This window comes from Lichenostomus cassidix, unplaced genomic scaffold (genome assembly GCF_008360975.1).
Source record: "Lichenostomus cassidix isolate B80296 unplaced genomic scaffold, HeHo_3.0 HiC_scaffold_35, whole genome shotgun sequence".
In the NCBI taxonomy this organism is placed as follows: Eukaryota; Metazoa; Chordata; class Aves; order Passeriformes; family Meliphagidae; genus Lichenostomus; species Lichenostomus cassidix.
This window is the reverse complement of record NW_028147256.1, coordinates 614539-638473: the sequence shown is the minus strand read 5'-3', so window position 1 is coordinate 638473 and position 23935 is coordinate 614539. Positions and strand designations below refer to the sequence as shown.

At 35.3% G+C, this 23935-nt stretch overlaps 1 protein-coding gene across 1 annotated transcript; it reads left to right on the top strand.

The window, feature by feature from the left end:
* Positions 1-7802: 7802 nt before the first annotated feature.
* On the top strand, positions 7803-23348 carry LOC146423980 (uncharacterized). Its single transcript, XM_085044008.1, has 4 exons — positions 7803-7962; positions 14948-15502; positions 19263-19410; positions 23166-23348. The coding sequence occupies exons 1-4, from the start codon at positions 7803-7805 to the stop codon at positions 23272-23274; spliced, it is 972 nt and encodes a 323-aa protein (XP_084900134.1). The 3' UTR covers positions 23275-23348.
* Positions 23349-23935: the final 587 nt, after the last annotated feature.

The following is a 23935-nucleotide window of genomic DNA, read 5'->3' as shown; positions in this document are numbered from 1 at the left end:
CATTTTTTCTCATTTTCTCACTTTTTTCCCATTTTCCCCCAATTCCTCCCAATTCTTCCTATGTTTATCCAAATTTTTCCCTTTTTTCCTATTTTTCCCATTTTTCCCCATTTTTTCCTTTTTCTAATTTTTCCTATTTTTTCCTTTTTTCTCATTTTCCTCCATTTTCCCCAATTTTTGGACTAATTTCTTTCCTGATTTTTTCCCCAGTTTTCCCTAATTTTTTCCCATGTGTTTCCAATTTTCCTAATTTTTCCTATACTTTTCCCAATTTCCCCTTTTTCCTCCTGATTTTTCCCATTTTTCCTCTTTTTTCCTGATTTTCCCCATTTTCCCCCATTTTTTCCCAGTTTTTCCCATTTTTTCCCCAATTCCTCCCATCCTTCCTTTATTTTTTACCAATTTCCCCTTTTTCCTCCCTTTTTTTCCCCAATTTTCCCCTTTTTTCCTGATTTTTTCCCCATTTTTCCCCATTTTTCCCCATTTTTCCCTTTTCCCCAATGTTTCCCAATTTTTTTCCATTTCCCCATTTTTTCCAATTTTCCTCATTTTTCCTATTTTTCCAATTTCCCTTTTTTCCTCTTTTATCCCTATTTTCCCAATTTTCCCAGTTTTTTTCCTTTTTTCCCAATTTCTCCCATTCTTCCTCTATTTTTCCAAATTTCCCTTTTTCCCTGATTTTTTCCCGATTTTTCCCAATTTTTCCTTTTTCTCATTTCTCCACCTTTTTTCCAATTCCCCTTTTTCCCTGTTTTTTCCCATTTTTTCCCATTTTCTTCCTCTTTTCCCATTTTTTCTCATTTTTTCTCATTTTTCCCACTTTTTCCCATTTTCCCCCAACTCCTCCCATTCTTCCTATGTTTACCCAAATTTCTCCCTTTTTTCCCATTTTTTCCCAATTTTTTTTCCTTTTTTCTAATTTTTCACATTTTCCCCATTTTTCCTTTTTCTAATTTTTCCCATTTTTTCCCTTTTTTCTCATTTTTCCCCATTTTCCCCCCAATTTCTCCCACTCTGTACTTTTTCCTAATTTCTTTTTTCCTGATTTTTTCTCCAATTTTTCCCCATTTTTTCCTATTTTTCCAATTTTCTCCATTTTCCCCAATTTCCCCATTTTTCCTATTTTTCCCCAATTTCCCATTTTTTCCTATTTTTCCCTATTTTCCCCCATTATTTCCCAAATTTTTTCCTTTTTTCCCATTTTTCTTTTTTAAAATTTTTCCCCATTTCCCCCATTTTTCCTTTTTTTTCCCCATTTTCCCAATTTTCTCCATTTTTTCCCAATTTTTTTCCCCATTTTCCCAATTTTATTCTGTTTTTTCCCTTATTTTTTCCCATTTTTTCCCAATTTTTTCTTCCCCTTTCTGTTTCTCTCTCCTCTTTGGCTTCTCTTCCCTTTTTCCCAATTTTTCCCTTTTTTCCCTCATTTTTCCCCATTTTTTCCCATTTTTTTCCCATTTTCCCTCATTTTTGGTTCTTTTCTGTATCTCATTCTTCTCTTTCATTTCTCTTCCTTTTTCCCCATTTTTTTCTCATTTTTCCCACTTTTTCCCTTTTTTTTCCTCATTTTTTCTGAGGTTTTTTTTCCATTTTTCCCCTTTTTATCCCATTTTTCCCATTTTCTCCTCTTTTTTCCCATTTTCCTCTCTTTTTTCCCCATTTTTTCCCATTTTTTCCCACTTTTTCCCCATTTTTCCTTCTCCTTTCCTCTCCCTCCCCATTTTCCAGAATTTCCCTTTTTTCCCAACTTTTCCCCAATTTTAACTCATTTCAGGTCATTTTCAGCATTTTTCACTTCATCCTTTTCCAGGAAGAGCAACAGAAAACCAAATTTTTAAAAAACCTTTTTTCCCCAAATTCCTCCAATTTCCCCCAATTTTTCATCACTTTTTTCCCAAATTTTTCCTCATTTTTTCCCATTTTTCCCTCATTTCTTCTCAATTTTTTCCCCAATTTTTCCCAATTTTTTCTCAATTTCTTCCTCATTTTCCCAGTTTTTCCCTCAATTTTTCCCAATTTTTGCCTCCAATTTTTCCCAATTTTTCCCATTTTTTCCTCATTTTTTCCTAATTTTCTCCTCATTTTCCCAATTTTTCCCATTTTTTCCTCATTTTCTCCTCATTTTTTCCTCATTTTTCCCAATTTTTTCCCCAAATTTTCCCCAAATTTTCCCAATTTTCCCCAATTTCCCCTCCCCCCCTCCCCTCCTCCACTCTCTCCTCTCTCCTCCAATTTCCTGAATCAATTTTGGGTTCAAATCCCCAATTTCGGATCCATTTTGGGATCAATTCCCCAATTTCTGATCAGTTTTGGGATCAATAATTTGGGATCAATTCCCCAATTTTGGGGATCAATTCCCAATTTCTGATCAATTCCTGATCAATAATTCCCGATCAATTTCCCATCAATTTCCCATCAATAATTCCCAATCTCTGATCAATTTCCGATCAATTCCCAATTTCTGATCAATCTCTGATCAAATCCTGATCAATTTCCAATCAATTCCCAATTCTCGATCGATTCCCAATTTCCGATCAATTCCCAATTTGTGATCAATTTTGGGATCAATCCCCAATTTCTGATCAATTCCTGATCAATAATTTCCGATCAATTCCTGATCAATTTCCGATTCCTTATCAATTTCTGATCAATTTTGGATCAATTCCCAATTCCCAATCAATTTCCTATCAATTCCCAATTTCTGATCAATCTCTGATCAATTCCCGATCAATAATTTGAGATCAATTTCCGATCAATTGCTGATCAATTCCTGATCAATTCCCCAATTTCTCATCAATTTTGGGATCAATTTTGGGTTCAATTCCCCAATATTCTGATCAATTCCCAATTCCTGATCAATTTCTGATCAATGATTTCCTTTCAATCTCTGATCAATTCCCGATCAATTCCTGATTAATAATTCCCGATCAATCTCCGATCAATTTCCAGTCAATTTACAATGAATTTCTGATCAATTCCTGATCACTTCCTGATCAATTCCCAATTTTGGGATCAATTCCTGATTAATTCCCAATTTCTGATCAATCCCCAATTTCTCATCAATTCCCAATTTCTGATCAATTTCTGATCAATCTCTGATCAATTCCCAATTTTCTGATCAATTCCCGATCAATAATTCCCGATCAATTTCCAATCGATTCCCCAATTCCTGATCAATTTTTGGATCAATTCCCAATTTCTGATCAATTTTTGGATCAATTCCCAATTCCCGATCAATTCCTGATCAATAATTTCCGATCAATTTCCAATCAACTCCCAATCTTTGATCAATTCCCAATCTCTGATCAATAATTTCCGATCAATTCCGGATCAATCTCTGATCAATTCCCGATCAATTTCTGATCAATCTCTGATCAATAATTCCCAATCGATTCCCGATCAATTCCCGATCAATCTCTGATCAATTTCCGATCAATTCCCGATCAATTCCGGATCAATTCCCGATCAATCTCTGATCAATTCCGGATCGATCTCTGATCAATAATTCCCCATCAATTCCGGATCAATTCCGGATCAATCTCTGATCAATAATTCCCAATCGATTCCCAATCAATCTCTGATCAATTCCGGATCAATTCCCGATCGATTCCGGATCAATCTCTGATCAATTCCAGATCAATTCCCGATCAATTCCGGATCAATTCCGGATCGATCGCTGATCAATAATTCCCAATCCGGTTCCATCCGGTTCCTCCCCCCGGAACCAAACCTCCCCGGAACCTTCGCTCCGCACCCGCGCTTCCCACCCGGACGTGACGTCACGCCGCACGGCTGAGCGCTCCGGCGGTGTCGCAGCGAAAGGGCGCCGGGCGGAACCGCGCGGAGGTGTTTTGGGGTCCTGAGGGGGAATTTGGGGCGATTTTGGGGTTCGGAGTTGGATTTTTGGGGTCCTCGAGTTGGGTTTTGGGGTCCCCGAGAGGATTTTGGGGATTCCGGGGAGGAATTTGGGGGTTTTTTTGGGCGATTTTGGGCTCTCGGGACTCGCTGAGGCCTTTGGGATCCCATTGTGAATTTTTGGGATCCCTGAAGGATTTTGAACATCCCAGAGCTGATTTTTGGGGTCTCCGAGTGGATTTTAGGGTCTCCGAGTGGATTTTTGGGATTTTCGAGAGGATTTTGGGGATTTTTGGGCGATTTTGGCTCTCAGGAGCCTCTGAGGCTTTCAGGTCTCCCTCAGGCCTTTGGGGTCCCTGAAGAATTTTGGGTTTCCGCAGAGAATTTTGGGATCCTTGAGGTATTTTGAACATCCCCGAGAAAAATTTTGGGATCTCCGAGTGGATTTTTGGGATCCCAGAGTGGATTTTTGGGGTTTTTGAGAGGAATTTTGGGGTTTTGGGCGATTTTTTTGCGATTTTGGGCTCTCGGGACTCGCTGAGGCCTTTGGGATCCCATTGTGAATTTTTGGGATCCCTGAAGGATTTTGAACATCCCCGAGAAAAATTTTGGGGTCCTCGAGTTGATTTTGGGATCTCCGAGTGGATTTTTGGGTCTCCGAGTGGATTTTTGGGATTTTCGAGAGGATTTTGGGGATTTTTGGGCGATTTTGGCTCTCAGGAGTCTCTGAGGCTTTCAGGTCTCCCTCAGGCCTTTGGGGTCCCTGAAGGATTTTGGGGTTCCGGAGTGAATTTTGGGATCCCTGAAGGATTTTGAACATCCCCGAGTTGAATTTTGGGGTTTCCGAGTTGAATTTTGGGGTCCCAGAGAGGATTTTTGGGGTTCCTGAGAGGATTTTGGGGATTTTTTAGGCGATTTTGGGCTCTGAGGAGTCTCTGGAGGCCTTCAGGGCTCTCAGGGAAAATTTTGGGCTCCCTGAAGGATTTTTGGGTTTCCATCTTCCCTTTTTTAGGGTTTTGGGGTCTTTTCCACCCTATTGGGGATTTCCACCCTTTTTGGGATCTCCTCACCCCAGTTTTTGAGCCCTTTCCCCATTTTTGGGGTTTTTTCTCCAGTTTTTTGGGGTTTGCCCCTCATGTTTTTTAGGTTTTTCCCCATTTTTTTGGGTTTTCCCCCCAATTTTGGGGATTTCCTTATTTTTTTAGGGTTTTCCCCCCATTTTTTAGGGTTTTCGCTGCATTTTTTTGGGGTTTTTCCTCATTTTTTAGGGTTTCCCCCCCATTTTTGGGATTTTCTCTCCCCATTTTTTAGGGTTTTCCCTTTTTTATTTCGGTTTTTCCCCATTTCTTAGGCTTTTCCCCCATTTTTTTTTGGTGTTTTCTAGATTTTTTCAGGTTTTTCCTCCTTTTTTTGGGTTTCCCCCCCAATTTTTGGGATCTCACCTTCCCATCTTTTAGGGATTTCCCTATTTTTTTAGGGTTTTCCTCCCTTTCTTTGGCTTTCCCACCCCATTTTTAAAAGTTTTCCCCATTTTTTGGGGAGTTTTCCTCACTTTTAGGGTTTTCTTTATTTTCTGGGCTTTTCCCCCATTTTTTAGGGATTTTCCCCATTTTTTTTAGTTTCCTCTTCCAATTTTTTGGGTTTTCCTCCCAATTTTCTAGGTTTTTCCCCATTTTTTGGAATTTCCCCCCCATTTTTTAGGATTTCTCCCCCAATTTTTGGAGGTTTCCCTAGTTTTTTTTTAGGGTTTTCCCTTCATTTTTGGGGAGTTCTCCCCAATTTTTAGGGTTTTCGTGATTTTTTTGGGGATTTTTCCCCATTTTTTAAAAAATTTCCCCCCATATTTTAGGTTTTCCCCATTTTTTTTTGGAGTTTCCCCCCAATTTTTAGCTTTTCCCTTCATTTTTTTAGGGATTTTCCCCCAATTTTTTAGGTTTTTCCCATTTTTTGGGACTTTTCCCCCATTTTTTCATGTTTTTCTTCATTTTTTTCATTTCCCCCCCATTTTTTTAGGGTTTTCCCTTTTTTAATTTGGGGTTGTCTTCCCTTTTTTTTTTAGGTTTTCCCCAAATTTTTAGTTTTTCCTCCCATTTTTTGGGTTTTCCCCTCAATATTTTAGAGATTTTCCCCATTTTTTTAGGTTTTTCCCTATTTTTAGGGATTTTCCCCTTTTTTTTTTTTTTAGGTTTTTCTCCATTTTTTTAGGATTTTCCCTTTTTAATTTGTTTTTTTTTTTTTCCATTTTTTTCAGGATTTTCCCCATTTTTTTGGGTTTTCCCACAATTTTTAGGTTTTTCCCCCAATATTTTAGGGATTTCCCCCATTTTTTTAAGGTTTCCCCATTTTTTAGGGTTTTGCATTTTTAATTTGGTTTTTTCCCCCACTTTTTGGACTTTTTCCCCATTTTTTTAGGTTTTCCCCTTTTTTTTAGCTTTTCCCCCCATTTTTTAGGGTTTTCCAGGGCTTTTTTTCCCCATTTTTGGGGGGATTTTCCCCATTTTTTTTTGTGTTTTCCCAATTTTTTGGGGTTTCCCATGATTTTAGGTTTTTCCCCATTTTTCTAGCTTTCCCTCCCCAGTTTTCAGGGGTTTTTTCCCCATTTTTTTTAGGTTTTCCCCATTTTTAAGGTTTTTCTCAATTTTTTTTGAGAGTTTCCCCATTTTTTAGAGTTTTCCCCCCATTTTTTTTAGGTTTTTCCCCATTTTTAGGTTTTCCCCATTTTTTTAGGGTTTTTCCTTTTTTATTTTGGTTTTTTCCATTTTTTTGTGTTTCCCCCTCCAGTTTTTTAGGGTTTTTCCCCCCAATTTTTAGGTTTTCCTCCCATTTTTCGGGTTTTTCCCCAATATTTTAGGGATTTTCCCCATTTTTTTTTAGGTTTTTCTTAACTTTTTTAGGATTTTCCCATTTTAATTTGGTTTTTTTCCCATTTCTTTCAGGATTTTCCCCATTTTTTGGGGTTTTTTCCCCCCAATATTTAGGTTTTCCCCATTTTTTTTTAGGTTTTTCTCAACTTTTTTAGAGTTTTCCCTTTTTATTTGGGTTTTTTCCCTTTTTTTTTAGGACTTTCCCCCTTTTTTTGGGTTTTCCCCCCAGTTTTTACGTTTTCCCCCAATTTTTTAGGTTTTTTCCCCAATATTGTAAGGATTTTCCCCATTTTTTGGGTTTTCCCCATTTTTTAGGATTTTCCCTTTTTAATTTGGGTTTTTTCAATTTTTTTAGGTTTTTCCCCATTTTTTAGTTTTTCCTCCCATTTTTTTAGGGTCTTCCCCTGGTTTTTTTTGGTTTTTCCCCTTTTTTTTAGGTTTTTCCTCATTTTTTTAGGGTTTTCCCTTTTTTCTTTGGGGTTTTTTTCCTTTTTTTGAGGACTTTCCCCATTTTTTTGGGTTTTTTCCCCCCAATTTTTAGCTTTTTCCCCCAATATTTTAGGGATTTCCCCCCTTTTCTTTAGGTTTTCCCCATTTTTTTAGGGTTTTCCTTTTTTTATTTAGGTTTTTTCCTTTTTTTGCATTTCCCCCTCCAGTTTTTACGTTTTTCCCCCAATTTTTAGGGTTTTGCCCCAATTTTTTTTGGTTTTTCCCCCAATATTTTAGAGATTTCCCCCCTTTTTTTAGGTTTTTCCCCATTTCTTTAGGGTTTTCCCTTTTTTCTTTGGGTTTTTTTCAGTTTTTTTTAGGACTTTCCCCATTTTTTTTAGATTTTTCCCCACAATTTTTAGGGTTTTGCCCCAATTTTTAGCTTTTTCCCCCAATATTTTAGAGATTTTCCCCATTTTTTTTAGGTTTTTCTCAACTTTTTTAGGATTTTTCCATTTTAATTTGTTTTTTTTCCCTTTTTTTCTATTTTAATTTGGTTTTTTTCCCTTTTTTTTCCATTTTAATTTGGTTTTTTTCCCATTTTTCCCATTTTAATTTGGTTTTTTTCCCATTTTTTCCAGGATTTCCCCCACCATGACCTCCCCCTCTCCCTCCCCCCTCCCTGCTCCTCCTGAAAATTCTCCCCAAACTCCAGAATCCCAAATTTTGGGATCCCCAGCTGCTCCCTGCCGGCGCTCAGCTCACACCAGCCTGAGGAACAGGAGATTTGCTGCGCTCAGGGAGCTGCTCAGAGGTGAGAGAGACCCCAAAAATAGCCCAAAACACCCTGAAAATATCCCAAAAAATAGCCCAAAATAGCCCAAAAAATAGCCCAAAACAGCCCAAAAAATAGCCCAAAATAGCCCAAAAAATAGCCCAAAAAATAGCCCCAAAAAATAGCCCAAAATAGCCCAAAAAATAGCCCAAAAAATAGCCCAAAAAACCCCAAAATGAGCCCAAAATTGGCCCAAAATGAGCCCAAAATGAGCCCAAAAATAGCCCAAAAAACACCCAAAATCAGCCCAAAAATAGCCAAAAATTAGCCCAAAAATTAGCCCAAAAATAGCCTGAAAATAGCCCAAAAACACCCAAAATAGCCCAAAAATACCCCAAAAACACCCCGAAAATATCCCAAAAATATCCCCAAAAATATCCCAAAAATACCCAAAATATCCCAAAAATACCAAAAAATATCCCAAAATACCCAAAATATCCCAAAAAATAGCCCAAAAATAGCCCAAAAATGGCCCAGAAATGGCCCAAAAATAGCCCAAAAATAGCCCAAAAAATGGCCCAAAAATGGCCCAAAAATAGCCCAAAAATTGCCCAAAAATAGCCCAAAAATAGCCAAAAATAGTACCAAAAATACCCAAAAAATAGCCCAAAATCAGCCCAAAATAGCCCAAAAATAGCCCAAAAATAGCCCCAAAATAGCCCCAAAATAGCCCCAAAATAACCCAAAAATAGCCCAAAATAGCCCAAAATAACCCCAAAAATATCCCTAAAATAGCCCAAAATAGCCCAAAAATCCCCTAAAATAGCCCTAAAATAGCAAAAAATAGTCCAAAAATAGCCAAAAATAGCCCAAAATAACCCAAAAAATAGCCCAAAATAGCCCAAAATAGCCCAAAATAGCCCAAAAATAGCCCAAAATAGCCCAAAATAGCCCAAAATAGCCCAAAAAATAGCCCAAAAAATAGCCCAAAATAGCCCAAAAAATAGCCCAAAAAATAGCCCAAAAAATAGCCCAAAATAGCCCAAAAAATAGCCCAAAATAGCCCAAAACACCCCAAAAAATAGTCCAAAATAGCCCAAAATAGCCCAAAAAATAGCCCAAAAAATAGCCCAAAACAGCCCAAAATAGCCCAAAATAGCCCAAAATAGCCCAAAAAATAGCCCAAAATATCCCAAAAAATAGCCCAAAAAATAGCCCAAAACACCCCAAAAATAGCCCAAAATAGCCCAAAAAATAGCCCAAAATAGCCCAAAAAATAGCCCAAAATAGCCCAAAAAATAGCCCAAAAAATAGCCCAAAACACCCCAAAAAATAGCCCAAAATACCCTGAAAATATCCCAAAAAATAGCCCAAAATAGCCCAAAAATACCCCAAAAAATAGCCCAAAAAATAGCCCAAATAATAGCCCAAAATAGCCCAAAACACCCCAAAAAATAGCCCAAAATAGCCCAAAATAGCCCAAAAAATACCCCAAAAAATAGCCCAAAATAGCCCAAAAAATAGCCCAAAAAATAGCCCAAAACACCCCAAAAATAGCCCAAAATAGCCCAAAAAATAGCCCAAAATAGCCCAAAAAATAGCCCAAAATAGCCCAAAACAGCCCAAAAAATAGCCCAAAACACCCCAAAAAATAGCCCAAAAAATAGCCCAAAAACACCCTGAAAATATTCCAAAAATACCCCCAAAATATCCCAAAAAATAGCCCAAAAAATAGCCCAAAACACCCTGAAAATACCCTGAAAATATCCCAAAAAATACCCCAAAAACAGCCCAAAAAATAGCCCAAAAAATAGCCCAAAATAGCCCAAAATAGCCCAAAACACCCCAAAAAATAGCCCAAAATAGCCCAAAAAATAGCCCAAAAAATAGCCCAAAAAATAGCCCAAAACAGCCCAAAAAATAGCCCAAAACAGCCCAAAAAATAGCCCAAAATAGCCCAAAAAATACCCCAAAAAATAGCCCAAAATAGCCCAAAAACACCCTGAAAATACCCTGAAAATATCCCAAAAAATAGCCCAAAATAGCCCAAAAAATAGCCCAAAAAATAGCCCAAAAAATAGCCCAAAAAATATCCCAAAATACCCCAAAAAATAGCCCAAAATAGCCCAAAAAACACACCAAAAAATAGCCCAAAATAGCCCAAAAAATAGCCCAAAAAATAGCCCAAAATAGCCCAAAAAATAGCCCAAAATAGCCCAAAAAATAGCCCAAAAAATAGCCCAAAAAATAGCCCAAAACACCCCAAAAAATAGCCCAAAATAGCCCAAAAAATAGCCCAAAAAATAGCCCAAAAAATAGCCCAAAAATAGCCCAAAAAATAGCCCAAAATAGCCCAAAATAGCCCAAAAAATAGCCCAAAAAATAGCCCAAAAAATAGCCCAAAAATAGCCCAAAATAGCCCAAAAAATAGCCCAAAATAGCCCAAAATAGCCCAAAAAATAGCCCAAAATAGCCCAAAAAATAGCCCAAAAAACAGTCCAAAAAATAGCCCAAAATAGCCCAAAAAATAGCCCAAAAAATAGCCCAAAATAGCCCAAAAAATAGCCCAAAAAATAGCCCAAAAAATAGCCCAAAATAGCCCAAAATAGCCCAAAAAATAGCCCAAAAAATAGCCCAAAAAATAGCCCAAAACACCCCAAAAAATAGCCCAAAAAATAGCCCAAAATAGCCCAAAATAGCCCAAAAAATAGCCCAAAATAGCCTGCAGGAAGCCCAAAAATAGCCCAAAACAGCCCAAAAAATAGCCCAAAATAGCCCAAAAATAGCCCAAAATAGCCCAAAAAATAGCCCAAAATAGCCCAAAAAATAGCCCAAAATAGCCCAAAAAATAGCCCCAAAAATAGCCCAAAAAATAGCCCAAAATAGCCCAAAAAATAGCCCAAAATAGCCCAAAAAATAGCCCAAAATAGCCCAAAATAGCCCAAAAAATAGCCCAAAAAATAGCCCAAAACAGCCCGAAAAATATCCCAAAAAATAGCCCAAAAAATAGCCCAAAAACACCCTGAAAATACCCTGAAAATATCCCAAAAACACCCTGAAAATACCCCAAAAAAATCCAAAAAAATACCCCAAAAACACCCTGAAAACACCCTAAAAAATATCCCAAAAATACCCTGAAAATATCCCAAAATAGAAAAAAAAATCCTAAAAAATATCCCAAAAAATATCCCAAAACAACCCAAAAAAATATCCCAAAAACACCCTGAAAATATCCCAAAAAATACCTCAAAACATCCTGAAAATACCCTGGAAATATGCCAAAATATCCCAAAAAAATCCCAAAAAATTCCCAAACAATATCCCAAAAATATCCCAATAATATCCCAAAAATATCCCAAAAATACTCCAAAAAATATCCCCAAAAATATCCCCAAAAATATCCCAAAAAATATCCCAAAAATATCCCAAAAAATATGCCAAAATATCCCAAAAATACTCCAAAAAATATCCCCAAAAATATCCCCAAAAATATCCCAAAAAATATCCCAAAATATCCCAAAAAATACCCCAAAAATATCCCAAAAATATCCCAAAAATACCCTGAAAATATCCCAAAAAAATCCCCAAAAATATCCCAAAATATCCCAAAAATACCCCAAAAAATATCCCAAAAAATCCCAAAAACCCCAAAAATATCCCAAAAACACCCTGAAAATACCCCAAAAATATCCCAAAAATATCCCAAAATATCCCAAAACCACCCCAAAAAACTCCCAAAAATATCCCAAAAAATATCCCAAAATATCCCAAAAACATCCCAAAACACCCCAAAAATATCCCAAAAATACCCTGAAAATTGGGGAATTTTCAGGAATTTTTTGGGATTTTTGGGGGAATTTTTTGGGATTTTTTTGTGATTTTTTGGGGAATTTTTAAAAATTTTTCTTCGAGTTTTTTGGGGTTTTTTTAAGGGTTTTTTTGTGGATTTTTTTCCATTTTTTTCAGGTTTTTTAGGGGATTTTTGGTGGAATTTCTTTGGGATTTTAGTTTCAAATATTTTAGGGTTTTTAAGGTTTTTTTTGAATTTTTTTTTCATCTTTTTCTGGGATTTATAGATTTTTTTCCCATTTTTTCTGATTTTTTGGGGGTTTTTTTTAGGATTTTTAAAAATTTTTCTTTCAGTTATTTTTAATTTTTTGAGGGAAATTTTTTGAGAATTTTTTGCTTCTTTTTCAATTTTTTAAACTTTTTTAGGAGTTTTTTTGGGATTTTTTTTTCTGGGTTTTTTTAAGGTTTTTTTGCAATTTTTTTCCATTTTTTCCTGGATTTTAATGAGATTTTTTGGGGATTTTTTGGAGATTTTTTGGAGATTTTTTGGAGATTTTTTGGGGATTTTTTGGAGATTTTTTGGGGATTTTTTGGGATTTTTTGGGGATTTTTTGGAGATTTTTGGAGATTTTTTGGAGATTTTTTGGGGATTTTTTGGGGATTTTTGGGAGATTTTTTTGGAAATTTTTTGGAGATTTTTTGGGGATTTTTTGGAGATTTTTTGGAGATTTTTTGGAGATTTTTGGAGATTTTTTGGAGATTTTTTGGAGATTTTTTGGAGATTTTTTGGAGATTTTTGGAGATTTTTTGGAGATTCTTTGGGGATTTTTTGGAGATTTTTTGGGGATTTTTGGGAGATTTTTGGAGATTTTTTTGGGATTTTTTGGAGATTTTTTGGAGATTTTTTTGGGATTTTTTTGAGATTTTTTTTGGATTTTTGGAGATTTTTTTGGAAATTTTTTGGAGATTTTTTCCATTTTTTTTCTGTTTTTTTAAAGGGTTTTTTTTGCAATTTTTTGGGATTTTTTTCAGATTTTTCTGGTTAACTTTTGGGGTTTTTGGATTTTGGGGATTTTCTTGAGATTTTTTGGGATTTTCTTAGGATTTTTCTTTTTCATTTCTTGGGATTTCTTGAAGTTTCTCAACATTTCTTGGGATTTCTTTCCGATTTGGAGGAATTTTCTTGGAATTTCTTGGGATTTCCTTGAGATTTGGAATTTTCTTGAGATTTTTTGGGATTTTCTTTGGGATTTCTTTGGAATTTTCTTGAGATTTTTTGGGATTTTATTGGGTTTTCTTGGGATTTTTTATGATTTCTTTGGATTTTCTTGAGTTTTTTTGGGATTTCTTTGGGATTTTCTTGAGATTTTTTGGGATTTCGTTGAGATTTTTTATGATTTCTTTGGGATTTTCTTGAGATTTTGGGGGATTTCTTTGGGATTTTCTTGAGGTTTTTTTTATTTTCTTGGGATTTGTTGAGATTTCATTGGGATTTCATTGGGATTTTCTTGAGATTTTTTTAGGATTTCTTGGGATTCCTTGAAATTTTGGGGGATTTTATTGGCATTTTATTGGGATTTCTTGGGATTTCATTGAGGATTTCTGAGACTTCTTGGAATTTCTTGGGATTTCTTGAGATTTCTTGGGAATTTTTATTTCTTAGGATTTTCCCTCAAAATATTCCTGATTTTCTTGAGATTTATGAGGATTGGATTGGAATTCTTGGGGTTGTTTTTGGGATTTTGATGGATTTTATTGGGATTTTCTGGAGATTTCTTGGGATTTCATTGAGATTTCATTTTTTGGGATTTCTTTGGGAATTTTTTGATTTCTTGAGATTTCTTAGGATTTCTTGGGATTTCATTGAGATTTTTTAAAAAATTTCTTTGGGATTTTTTTGGAATTTCATTAGGATTTCTTGGGATTTTATTGGGATTTTGAGGAATTTTTGGGGATTTCTTTGGGATTTCTTAGGGTTTTTAAAAATTTCTTGAAGTTTTATGATATTTCTGGAACTTTCTGGTGATTTTAATGGGATTTTTTGGGGATTTTTTTTCCCCTTAGGATTTTATTGGAATTCTTGGGGTTTTTTTTGAGATTTTAATGGATTTTATTGGGATTTTTTGAGATTTCTTTGGATTCCTTTGAGATATTTTTTGGGATTTCATTGGGAATTTTTTTATTTCTTGGGATTTTATTGAGATTTTTTGGGGATTTTTTGAGATTTCTTGGGATTTCTTAAAATTTCTTGGGATTTTATTGAGATTTTGAGGAATTTCCTTGAGATTTCTTAGGATTTCTTTGGATTTTTGGGGATTTCTTTGGGAATTTTTGGATTTTTTTTGGGATTTCTTTGGATTTTTTGGGATTTCTTTGGATTTTTTGGGATTTCTTTGGGATTTTTTGGATATCTTAGGGTTTCATGTGGACTTTTTTTGAGAGATTTTGATGAATTTTATTGAGATTTTTTTTAATTTCTTGGGATTTCATTGGGATTTTTTGAGATTTTTGGGGATTTCCTTGGGATTTTTTGCTATTTCTGGTGATTCTAATGTGATTTTTTGGGATTCTAATGGGATTTTTTGGGATTCTAATGTTATTTTTGGGATTCTAATGGGATTTTTTGGGATTCTAATGTTATTTTTGGGATTTTAATGGGATTTTTTTGGATTTTAATGGGATTTTTTTGGATTTTAATGTGATTTTTTTGGATTTTAATGTGAATTTTGGGATTTTAATGTGATTTTTTGGGATTTTAATGTTATTTTTGGGATTCTAATGGGATTTTTTTTGGATTCTAATGGGATTTTTTGGGATTCTAATGGGATTTTTTTGGATTTTAATGGGATTTTTTTGGATTCTAATGTGATTTTTTGGGATTCTAATGGGATTTTTTGGGATTCTAATGTGAATTTTTGGGATTTTAATGGGATTTTTTTGGATTCTAATGGGATTTTTTGGGATTTTTTTGGATTCTAATGGGATTTTTTGGGATTCTAATGTTATTTTTGGGATTTTAATGGGATTTTTTTGGATTTTAATGTGATTTTTTTGGATTTTAATGTGATTTTTTTGGATTTTAATGTGAATTTTGGGATTTTAATGTGATTTTTTGGGATTTTAATGTGATTTTTTGGGATTCTAATGTGATTTTTTGGGATTCTAATGGGATTTTTTTGGATTCTAATGTGATTTTTTGGGATTTTAATGTGAATTTTGGGATTTTTCCCCCCAGGAGGTGAATATTTCAGCGAGGAGCAGATGAGGCTCAGAGCTCCTGCTCTGTTCCATCACTACATCGGCAGGTTCCAGGAGACCCCAAAAAACCCCCAAAACCACCCCAGGAACCCCAAAAACCACCCCAAAACCACCCCCAACCTCCTGGAAACCCCAAAAAACCCCCAAAATCACCCCAAAAACCCCCAAAATCACCCCAAAAACCCCCAAAATCACCCCAAAAACCCCCAAATTCACCCCAAAAACCCCCAAAACTACCTGGAAACCCCAAAAAATGACCCAAAAAACCCCAAAATTTACCCCAAAAACCCCCAAAATCTCCTGGAAACCCCAAAAAATGACCCAAAAAACCCCAAAATTTACCCCAAAACCACCCCAAATCTCCTGGAAACCCCAAAAAATCACCCAGAAATCCCAAAAAATCACCCAGAAATCCCAAGAAATGATCCCAAATTTCCCGGAAATCCCAAAATCTCCCCAACTGACCCCAAAAGTGGAGCAACGGAAATGCTGCGGGAAATTCTGCTGAAATCCTTGGAGGAAAACATCAAAGGTTTGGGAAATTTGGGGATTTTTGGGGATTTTTAATGGGATTTTGGGGTTTTTGTGGGATTTTGGGGTTTTTTGGGGGAATTTTGGGGTTTTTTGGGGGATTTTGGGGTTTTTGGGGGGAATTTTGGGGGTTTTTTTGGGATTTTGGGGATTTTTAATGGGATTTTTCCAATTTTGGGGGTTTTGGGGATTTTGGGGGATTTTGGGGGTTTTGGGGTTTGTGGGATTTGGGAATTTTAATGGGATTTTGGGGATTTTGGGGTTTGGGGATTTTGGGGATTTTGGGGGATTTTTAATGGGATTTTTCCGAATTTTGGGGGTTTTTTGGGGATTTTTTGGGGGATTTTTGGGGTTTTTTGTGGGATTTTTAATGGGATTTTTTGGAATTTTTGGGGTTTTTTGGGAAGAATTTTTGGGGATTTTGGGGTTTTTTGTGGGATTTTTAATGGGATTTTGGAGTGTTTTGGGGGATTTTTTGGGGATTTTTGGGGTTTTTTGGGGATTTTGGGGGATTTTTAATGGGATTTTTAATGGGATTTTTGGGGATTTTTGGGGTTTTGGGGTTTTTTTGTGGGATTTTGGGGGGTTTTGGCATTTTTAATGGGGTTTTGGGGGAATTTGGGGGAAATTTTGGGGCTTTTTGGGGGATTTTGGGGATTTTTTGGGTTTTTTTGGGGGGTTTTGGCATTTTTAATGAGGATTTGGTGAGGAATTTTGGGGATTTTTTGGGAGGATTTTGTGGGATTTTTAATGGGATTTTGGGGGATTTTGAGGGGTTTAGGCATTTTTAATGGGGATTTGGTGAGGATTTTTGGGGTTTTTTTGGGGAGATTTTGGGTTTTTGGGGGGAATTTTGGGGTTTTTTGAGGAATTTTGGGGTTTTTTGGGAGAGTTTGGGGGATTTTGGGTATTTTTGGGGTTTTTTTGGGGGGATTTTGGGGATTTTTAATGGGATTTTGGGGTTTTTAATGGGGATTTTTAATTGAGATTTGGGGGAAATTTGGGAAGAATTTTTGGGGTTTTTTTTGATTTTTGGGGTTTTTTGGGGAATTTTGGGTTTTTTTGGGGGATTTTGGGGGATTTTTAATGGGATTTTTGGGGTTTTTTGGGGGATTTTGGAGTTTTTTAGGGTTTTGGGGTTGTGGGGATTTTGGGGGATTTTGGGTTTTTTGGTGGAATTTTGGGGCTTTTGGTGGGATTTGGGGTTTTTTTGGGGATTATTTGGAGGGATTTTCGGGGTTTTTGGGGGGATTTTCGGGGTTTTTGGGGTTTTGGGGTTTTTTGGGGGATTTTGGCATTTTCAATGGGGTTTTGGGGATTATTTGGAGGGATTTTTGGGGTTATTTTGGGGATGTTGGGATTTTGGGGGGTTTTGGGGGGATTTTGGGGTTTTTTGGGGAGTTTTTAATGGGGTTTTGGGTTGGAATTTGGGGTTTTTTTGGGGGTTTTTTTGGGGTTTTTTGGGGGTTTTTTTTGGGGCAATTTTTGGGTTTTCAATGGGATTTTTTGGGGTTTTTAATGGGATTTTGGGTTGAAATTTCGGGGTTTTCAGTGGGGTTTAGGGATGGTTTCAAATGGGATTTTTGGGTGGGATTTGGGAGTTTGGGGTTGCTTTGGGATTTTTGGAGGATTTTAGGGGATTTTGGGGAAGTTTCATGGGATTTTTTGGGCTTTTTAATGGGATTTTGGGGTTTTTATGGGATTTTTTGGGCTTTTTAATGGGATTTTGGGTTGGGATTTGGGATTTTTGGGTTTTTAAGGGATTTTTTAATGGGATTTTTGGTATTTTTAATGGGATGTTGGTTTGGGTTTTTTAATGGAGTTTTGGGGTGGATTTTGGGATTTTTTTGTCTGATTTCTCAGGATTTTGGGATTTCTAATGGGATTTTGGGATGAAATTTGGGATTTCTAGGGATTTGGAGTTTTTAATGGGATTTTGGGAGTTTTTTCTGGGATTTTGGGGTGGAATTTGGGAATTTTTTTTTAATTTATTGGGATTTTGGGGTGGAATTTGGGATTTTTTATCTAATTTCTGGGGATTTTTGGGAACTTTAGTGGGATTTTGGGATGGGATTTGGGATTTCTGGGGATTTTTGGGAACCTTAATGGGATTTTTGGAGTTTTTTTCTGGGATTTTGGGTTGGGATTTTCCATTCTTTGCTGGGTTTTCATGTTTTTTAATGGGATTTTTGGAGGTTTTGTGGGATTTTGGAGGTTTTGTGGAATTTTAGGGTTTTTTAATGGGATTTTTGGGGGTTTTTATGGGATTTGGGGTATTTTTAAATGGAATTTTAGGGTTTTTTAGTGGGATTTTTGTTTTTTTTTAATGGGTTTTTATGTTGGGATTTTGGGGGATTTTTGGGGTTTTTTAATGGGATTTTTTTGGAGTTTTATGGGATTTTTGAGGGATTTTTGGGGGTTTTTAGGGTTTTTTTTCAACAGGACTTTTGGGGTTTTTGATGGGATTTAGTGTTGAGATTTTTAATGGGATTTTTGGGATGGAATTTGGGGATTTTTTTTTTAATTTCTCAGGATTTTAGGGTGGAATTTGGGATTTGTTTTGATTTCTAGGGATTTTGGAAACTTTTCTGGGATTTTGGGATCTGGAATTTGGGATTTTTGGGGTTTTTTTAATGGGATTGGAGGGATTTTTAATGGGATTTTCTTTTGGGATTTTGGGGTTTTTAATGGGAATTTGGGATTTTGGGTTTTTTTGGGGATTTGAGGTTTTTTATGGGATTTTTTGGAGGTTTTTATGGGATTTTCTGTTGGTCTTTTGGGGTGAAATTTGGGATTTTTGATCTAATTTCTGAGGATTTTGGGAACTTTAATGGGATTTTTTGAGTTTTTAATGGGATTTTGTGTTGAGATTTTCATGGTTTTTGAGGGGATTTGGGGGTTTTTATGGGATTTTGGGTTTTTTTTAATGGAATTTGGGATTTTTTAAATGGAATTTGGAGGTTTTTAAATGTGATTTTGGGGGTTTAATGAGATTTTGGGGGTTTTGTGGGATTTTGGGGTTTTTTAATGGGATTTTTGGAGTTCTATGGGATTTTTGGGGAGTTTTTAGGTTTTTTTTTCAATAGGAATTTGGAGTTTTTTATGGGATTTAGTGTTGGGATTTGGGGAATTTTTGGGGGATTTTGGGATGGGATTTGGGATTTTTTTTTTAAATTTATTTCTGGGGATTTTGGGATGGAATTTGGGATTTTTTTTCCTCTGATTTCTGTGGATTTTGGGATTTCTAATGGGATTTTTGGAGTTTTTTTATGGGATTTTGGGGTTTTTTAGGGGATTTTGGAGGTTTTTTAGGGGATTTTGGGGTTTTTTAAGGGGATTTTGGGGGTTTTTTATGGGATTTTGGGGGTTTTTAATGGGATTTTGGGGTTTTTTAGGAGATTTTGGGGTTTTTTAATGGGATTTTGGGGTTTTTTTAGGGGATTTTGGAGTCCTAGGATGGAATTTTGGGGTTTTTTTAGGGGATTTTGGGGTTTTTTTAGGGGATTTTGGGGTTTTTTAGGGGATTTTGGAGTTTTTTTAGGGGATTTTTGGAGGTTTTTTAGGGGATTTTGGGTTTTTTTAGGGGATTTTGGAGTTTTTTTATGGAATTTTGGAGGTTTTTTAGGGGATTTTGGGTTTTTTTAGGGGATTTTGGGGTTTTTTAGGGGATTTTGGGGGTTTTTAATGGGATTTTGGGGTGAAATTTGGGATTTTTTTAGAATTTTCTGGGGATTTTGGGATTTTTTTTCCCCCAGAGGAAGAAGAGGAGGAGGAAGAGGAAGATGAGGATGAGGAGGAGGAAGAGGAAAGAATTCCAGACGAGGCAGAGAAGGAATTGCTGAGGTTGGAATTCACCACCAGGATGTACCAGAGCTTCCTGGAGGGGCTGGATGGGGACTTTGACTACAGGTGAGACCAAAAAAATCCCAAAAATCTGAAAATTTGGCCCAAAAAAATCCTAAATGCAAAAAACCCCAAAAAAATCCGTTGAAAAATGACCAAAATCCCCCAAAATTCCTCCAAAAATCCCCCAAAAAACAACCAAAAAACCCCAAAATCCACCAAAAAATCCCAAATATTCAAAATGTAAAAATCCCTCCAAAAACCACCAAAAGAACCCAAAATTCTTCCCAAAAATTCCTCCAAAAAACCCAAAAAAATCAGTTAAAAAATGACCAAAAATTCCCTAAAATTCCTCAAAAAATCCATCAAAAAACAGCCAAAAAACCCCAAAATCCACCAAAAATCCCTAAAAAAATCCCTTAAAACTCACAAAAAATTACCAAAAGAAAAAAAAACCCCAAAACCAAAAAATCCTCAAAATCCCCAAAAATAAAATTTAAAAAAATCACAAAAATTCCCCAAAAAACCCCAAATGTCTCAGAGCTTCCTGAGGGGCTGGATGGGGAGTTTGACTACAGGTGAGACCAAAAAAAACCCCAAAAATCCCAAAATTTGGCCCAAAAAAATCCTAAATGCAAAAAACCCCAAAAAAATCTGTTGAAAAATGACCAAAATACCCCAAAATTCCTCCAAAAATCCCCCAAAAAACAACCAAAAAACCCCAAAATCCCACAAAAAAATCCCAAATATTCAAAATGTAAAAATCCCTCCAAAAACCACCAAAATGACCCAAAATTCTTCCCAAAAATTCCTCAAAAAACCCCCAAAAAATCAGTTAAAAAATGACCAAAATACCCCAAAATTCCTCAAAAAAAACCCCAAAAAATCAGTTAAAAAATAACCAAAAAACCCCAAAATCCCACAAAAAATCCCTCAAAAAATCCCTTAAAACTCACAAAAAACCCACAAAAATTTACCAAAAAAGAAAAAAAATCCCCAAAACCAAAAAATCCTCAAAATCCCCAAAAATAAAATTAAAAAAATCACAAAAATTCCCCAAAAAACCCCAAATGTCTCAGAGCTTCCTGAGGGGCTGGATGGGGAGTTTGACTACAGTGAGACCAAAAAAAACCCCCAAAAATCTGAAAATTTGGCCAAAAAAATCCTAAATGCAAAAAACCCTAAAAAAATCAGTCAAAAAATGACCAAAATTCCCCAAAATTCCTCCAAAACTGCACAAAAAACCTTCAAATCCCTCAAAAATCCCTCAGAAAACAATCAAAATCCTTGAAAAAAATCTCCCAAAAAACCCACAAAAAAAGCCAAAAATCACCAAAAAATCCCAAATACTCAAAATGTAAAAAACCCTAAAAAAATCTGTTGAAAAATGACCAAAATCCCCCAAAATTCCTCCAAAAATCCCCAAAAAACAACCAAAAAACCCCAAAATCCACCAAAAAATCCCAAATATTCAAAATGTAAAAATCCCTCCAAAAACCACCAAAATAATCCAAAATTCTTCCCAAAAATTCCTCAAAAAAAACCAAAAATCAGTCAAAAAATGACCAAAATACCCCAAAATTTCCCAAAAAAATCCCAAAAAAATTCCCAAAAATTCCCCAAAAAAACCCCAAAAAACACCCAAAATTTCATTTAAAAAGTCACAAAAATCCCAAATATTCAAAATGGAAAAATATTTTCGAAATCCACCAAAAAAACACCAAAATATCTCAAAGTCCTTCCAAAAATCCATCAAAAAAAAGAGCAAAAAATACTAAAATCCCCCCAAAAAATCCCTAAAAAACTCACAGAAAATCCTAAAATTTTGCCCCAAAAAGTCCCAAATATTCCAAATGCAAAAAACCCAAAAAAATTCATTGAAAAATGACCAAAATACCCCGAAATTCCTTTAAAAAGCCATTTAAAAACCCCAAAACCACCAGAAAAAACCCTAAAACTTCATTAAAAACCCAAAAAAGTCACCAAAAATCCCAAATATTGAAACTACAAAAAGCCCAAAAAAATTCCTCAAAAAACAGCCAAAATTCCTCCAAAAACCCCTCAAAAAACAACCAAAAAAATGCCAAAATCCCTCAAAAAATCCCCAAAAAAACCCTAAAATTTTGCCCCAAAAAATCCTAAATAATTAAAATGCAAAAAACCAAAAGAAATCTGTTGAAAAATGAACCAAAATACCGAAAATTCCCTCCAAAAAATCTCAAAAAAACCACAAAAAAACCACTGAAAACCTCATTAAAAAAACCCTAAAATGTCTCCAGAAATCCCAAATCTTGGAAATATGAAAAACCCAAAAAAATCCATTGAAAAATGACCAAAATCCCCCAAAATTCCCTCAAAAATCCCCCAAAAAACCCCAAAAAAATCTCACCAAAAATGTAGAAAATCCCAAAAATTCCAAACCCCCAAAAATTCCAAACAAATTCTCAAAATTCCCCAGAAATCCCAAAAAAATCCTTTGAAAACCCCAAAAAAACTCCCCAAAAAATGAGAAAAAATTAAGAAAAAAACCCTAAAAAAATGGAAAAAAATAGAAAAAAATGCCCCAAAAATTCCCAAACAATCCCCAAAAATTCCCAAAAATTCTCAAATCATCCCAAACATCCCAAAACCCCCAAAAATTCCTGAAAAATCCCCTAAAATCCTTTGAAAAACCAAAAAAAAAAATCCCAATCAAATCAGAAAAAATAAAGAAAAAAAATCCTAAAAAATAGAAAAATCATTTAAAAAAATTCCAAATCCTTCCCAAAAATTCCCAATCCCCCAAAAAATCCATTGAAAACCCTTCAAAATTACCCCAAAATTTTAAAAAGCCCTAAAAATTCCCCAAAATATTGAAAAAAAAATTTAAAAGTTTTTAAAATCACAAAAAATGCCCAGAAAATTCCCCAAAAATTCCCAAATAATCCCAAACTCCCCAACCCCAAAAATTCCCTTAAATCTCTTTAAAAACCCAAAAAAAACCCAAAAAAATTTTTAAAAAATATTAAAAAACCCACAAAAAATTGCAAAAAATCCCCAAAAAATGGCAAAAAATTCCCAAAAAATTCTGAAAAATTCCCAAAAAATCCCAAAATTCCCAATTTTTCCAGCCAGGAGGATGAAAACCCAGATTTGGACAACCTGGATATTCTCTCCTGGGATTTGGAAGAACAAAAAAACCCCAAATTCTCCAAAATTGACCTCAAAATGTCCAGAATTGCCCAAAATTCCCACAATTCCTCTGGAATTTCCCAAAATCCCAACTGATTCCCCCAAAATCCCCAAAAAAATTCCCTTAAAAGGTTAAAAAAATCGGAAAAATTCACCAAAAAAGAGAAAAAAAATGTTAAAAAACTCCAAAAATTCATTTAAAACTCTCAAAAATTCATTAAAAAAATCTCAAAAATTCCCAAAAAAATCCCAAAAATTCCCAAAAAAATCCCCAAAAATTCCCCAAAAATTCCCAAATTCCCCAAACTTCCAAAGTCCCCCAATCTCAAAAAAATCCCCCAAAAACTCCTTCAAAAAAACCCCAAAAAACTCCAGAAATCTGAAGAAATTTTAAATAAACCTAAAAAAATCTCTCAAAATTAAAAAAAAAGCAAAAAAATTCCCAGAAAATTCCCAAAAATTCCTGAAAAATCCCCAAATAATCCCAAACTTCCCAATTCCCAAAAATCCCTTTGAAATCCTTGAAAAAAACAGAAAAAATCCCCAAAAAAAAGAAAAAAATCCCCTAAAAACCCCAAAAAACGGCCAAAAAAAATCCCCAAAAATTCTGAAAAATTCCCAAAAAACCCCAAAATTCCCAATTTTTCCAGCCAGGTGGATGAAAACCCAGATCTGGACAACTTGGATATTCTCTCCCGGGATTTGGAAGAACAATATTTCGATGAAGAAGAACCAAGTGAGGCTCCAAATCTCGACTGAAAACCCCAAAAATCCCCAAAAAATTCACCCCAAAATTCCCACAAATAAACCGGATTTGTTTCATCCCAAAAAAACTCATCGGATTTGGGGTTTTTTAAGGGGAAAAATGGGATTTTTTTGCTTTTTTTGGGAGGAAAAATGGGGATTTTGGGGTTTTTTTGGGGGTAAAATGGGGATTTTGGGGTTTTTTTGGGGGTAAAAATGAGGATTTTGGGGTTTTTCTTTAGTGTTATTTGGGGTTTTTCCCGAAATTTCTGGATTTTCCTGAAATTTTCTAAGATTTTCTGCTGGAATTCTTGGATTTTCCTCCCGAAATTTTCTAGGATTTTCCAAAAAATTCAGAAAAATTCACACAAAAAGCACAAAAATTTTAAAAAAAATACGGAAAAAATCCTAAAAAAAATTCCAAATCCTCCCTGAATTTTTCAGGATTTTCCTCTAAATTCTTGAAGCAAAGAATTCACAAAAATCCACAGAAAATTCATTAAAAACACCCCAAAAAAAAAAAACCCCAAAAAGCCCCAAAAATTTGGGATGCATTTGAGGGTTTTTGGGTGGATTTTGGGGTTTTTCTGTGGGAATTTTGGGGATTTTTGGGGTTTTTTTTGGGGTAGAATTTGGGTTGGATTTGGGATTTCTTTGGGGTGAGATTTAGAGGGGA

Excerpts from the sequence above, each read along its gene's own strand:
- LOC146423980 (XM_085044008.1), top strand. The coding sequence starts at position 7,803 with ATGACCTCCCCCTCTCCCTCCCCCCTCCCTGCTCCTCCTGAAAATTCT. Across the intron at positions 15,503-19,262 it reads CTTGGAGGAAAACATCAAAG|AAGAGGAGGAGGAAGAGGAA; the intron begins GTTTGGGAAATT and ends CCCCAGAGGAAG. Across the intron at positions 19,411-23,165 it reads GATGGGGACTTTGACTACAG|CCAGGTGGATGAAAACCCAG; the intron begins GTGAGACCAAAA and ends CAATTTTTCCAG.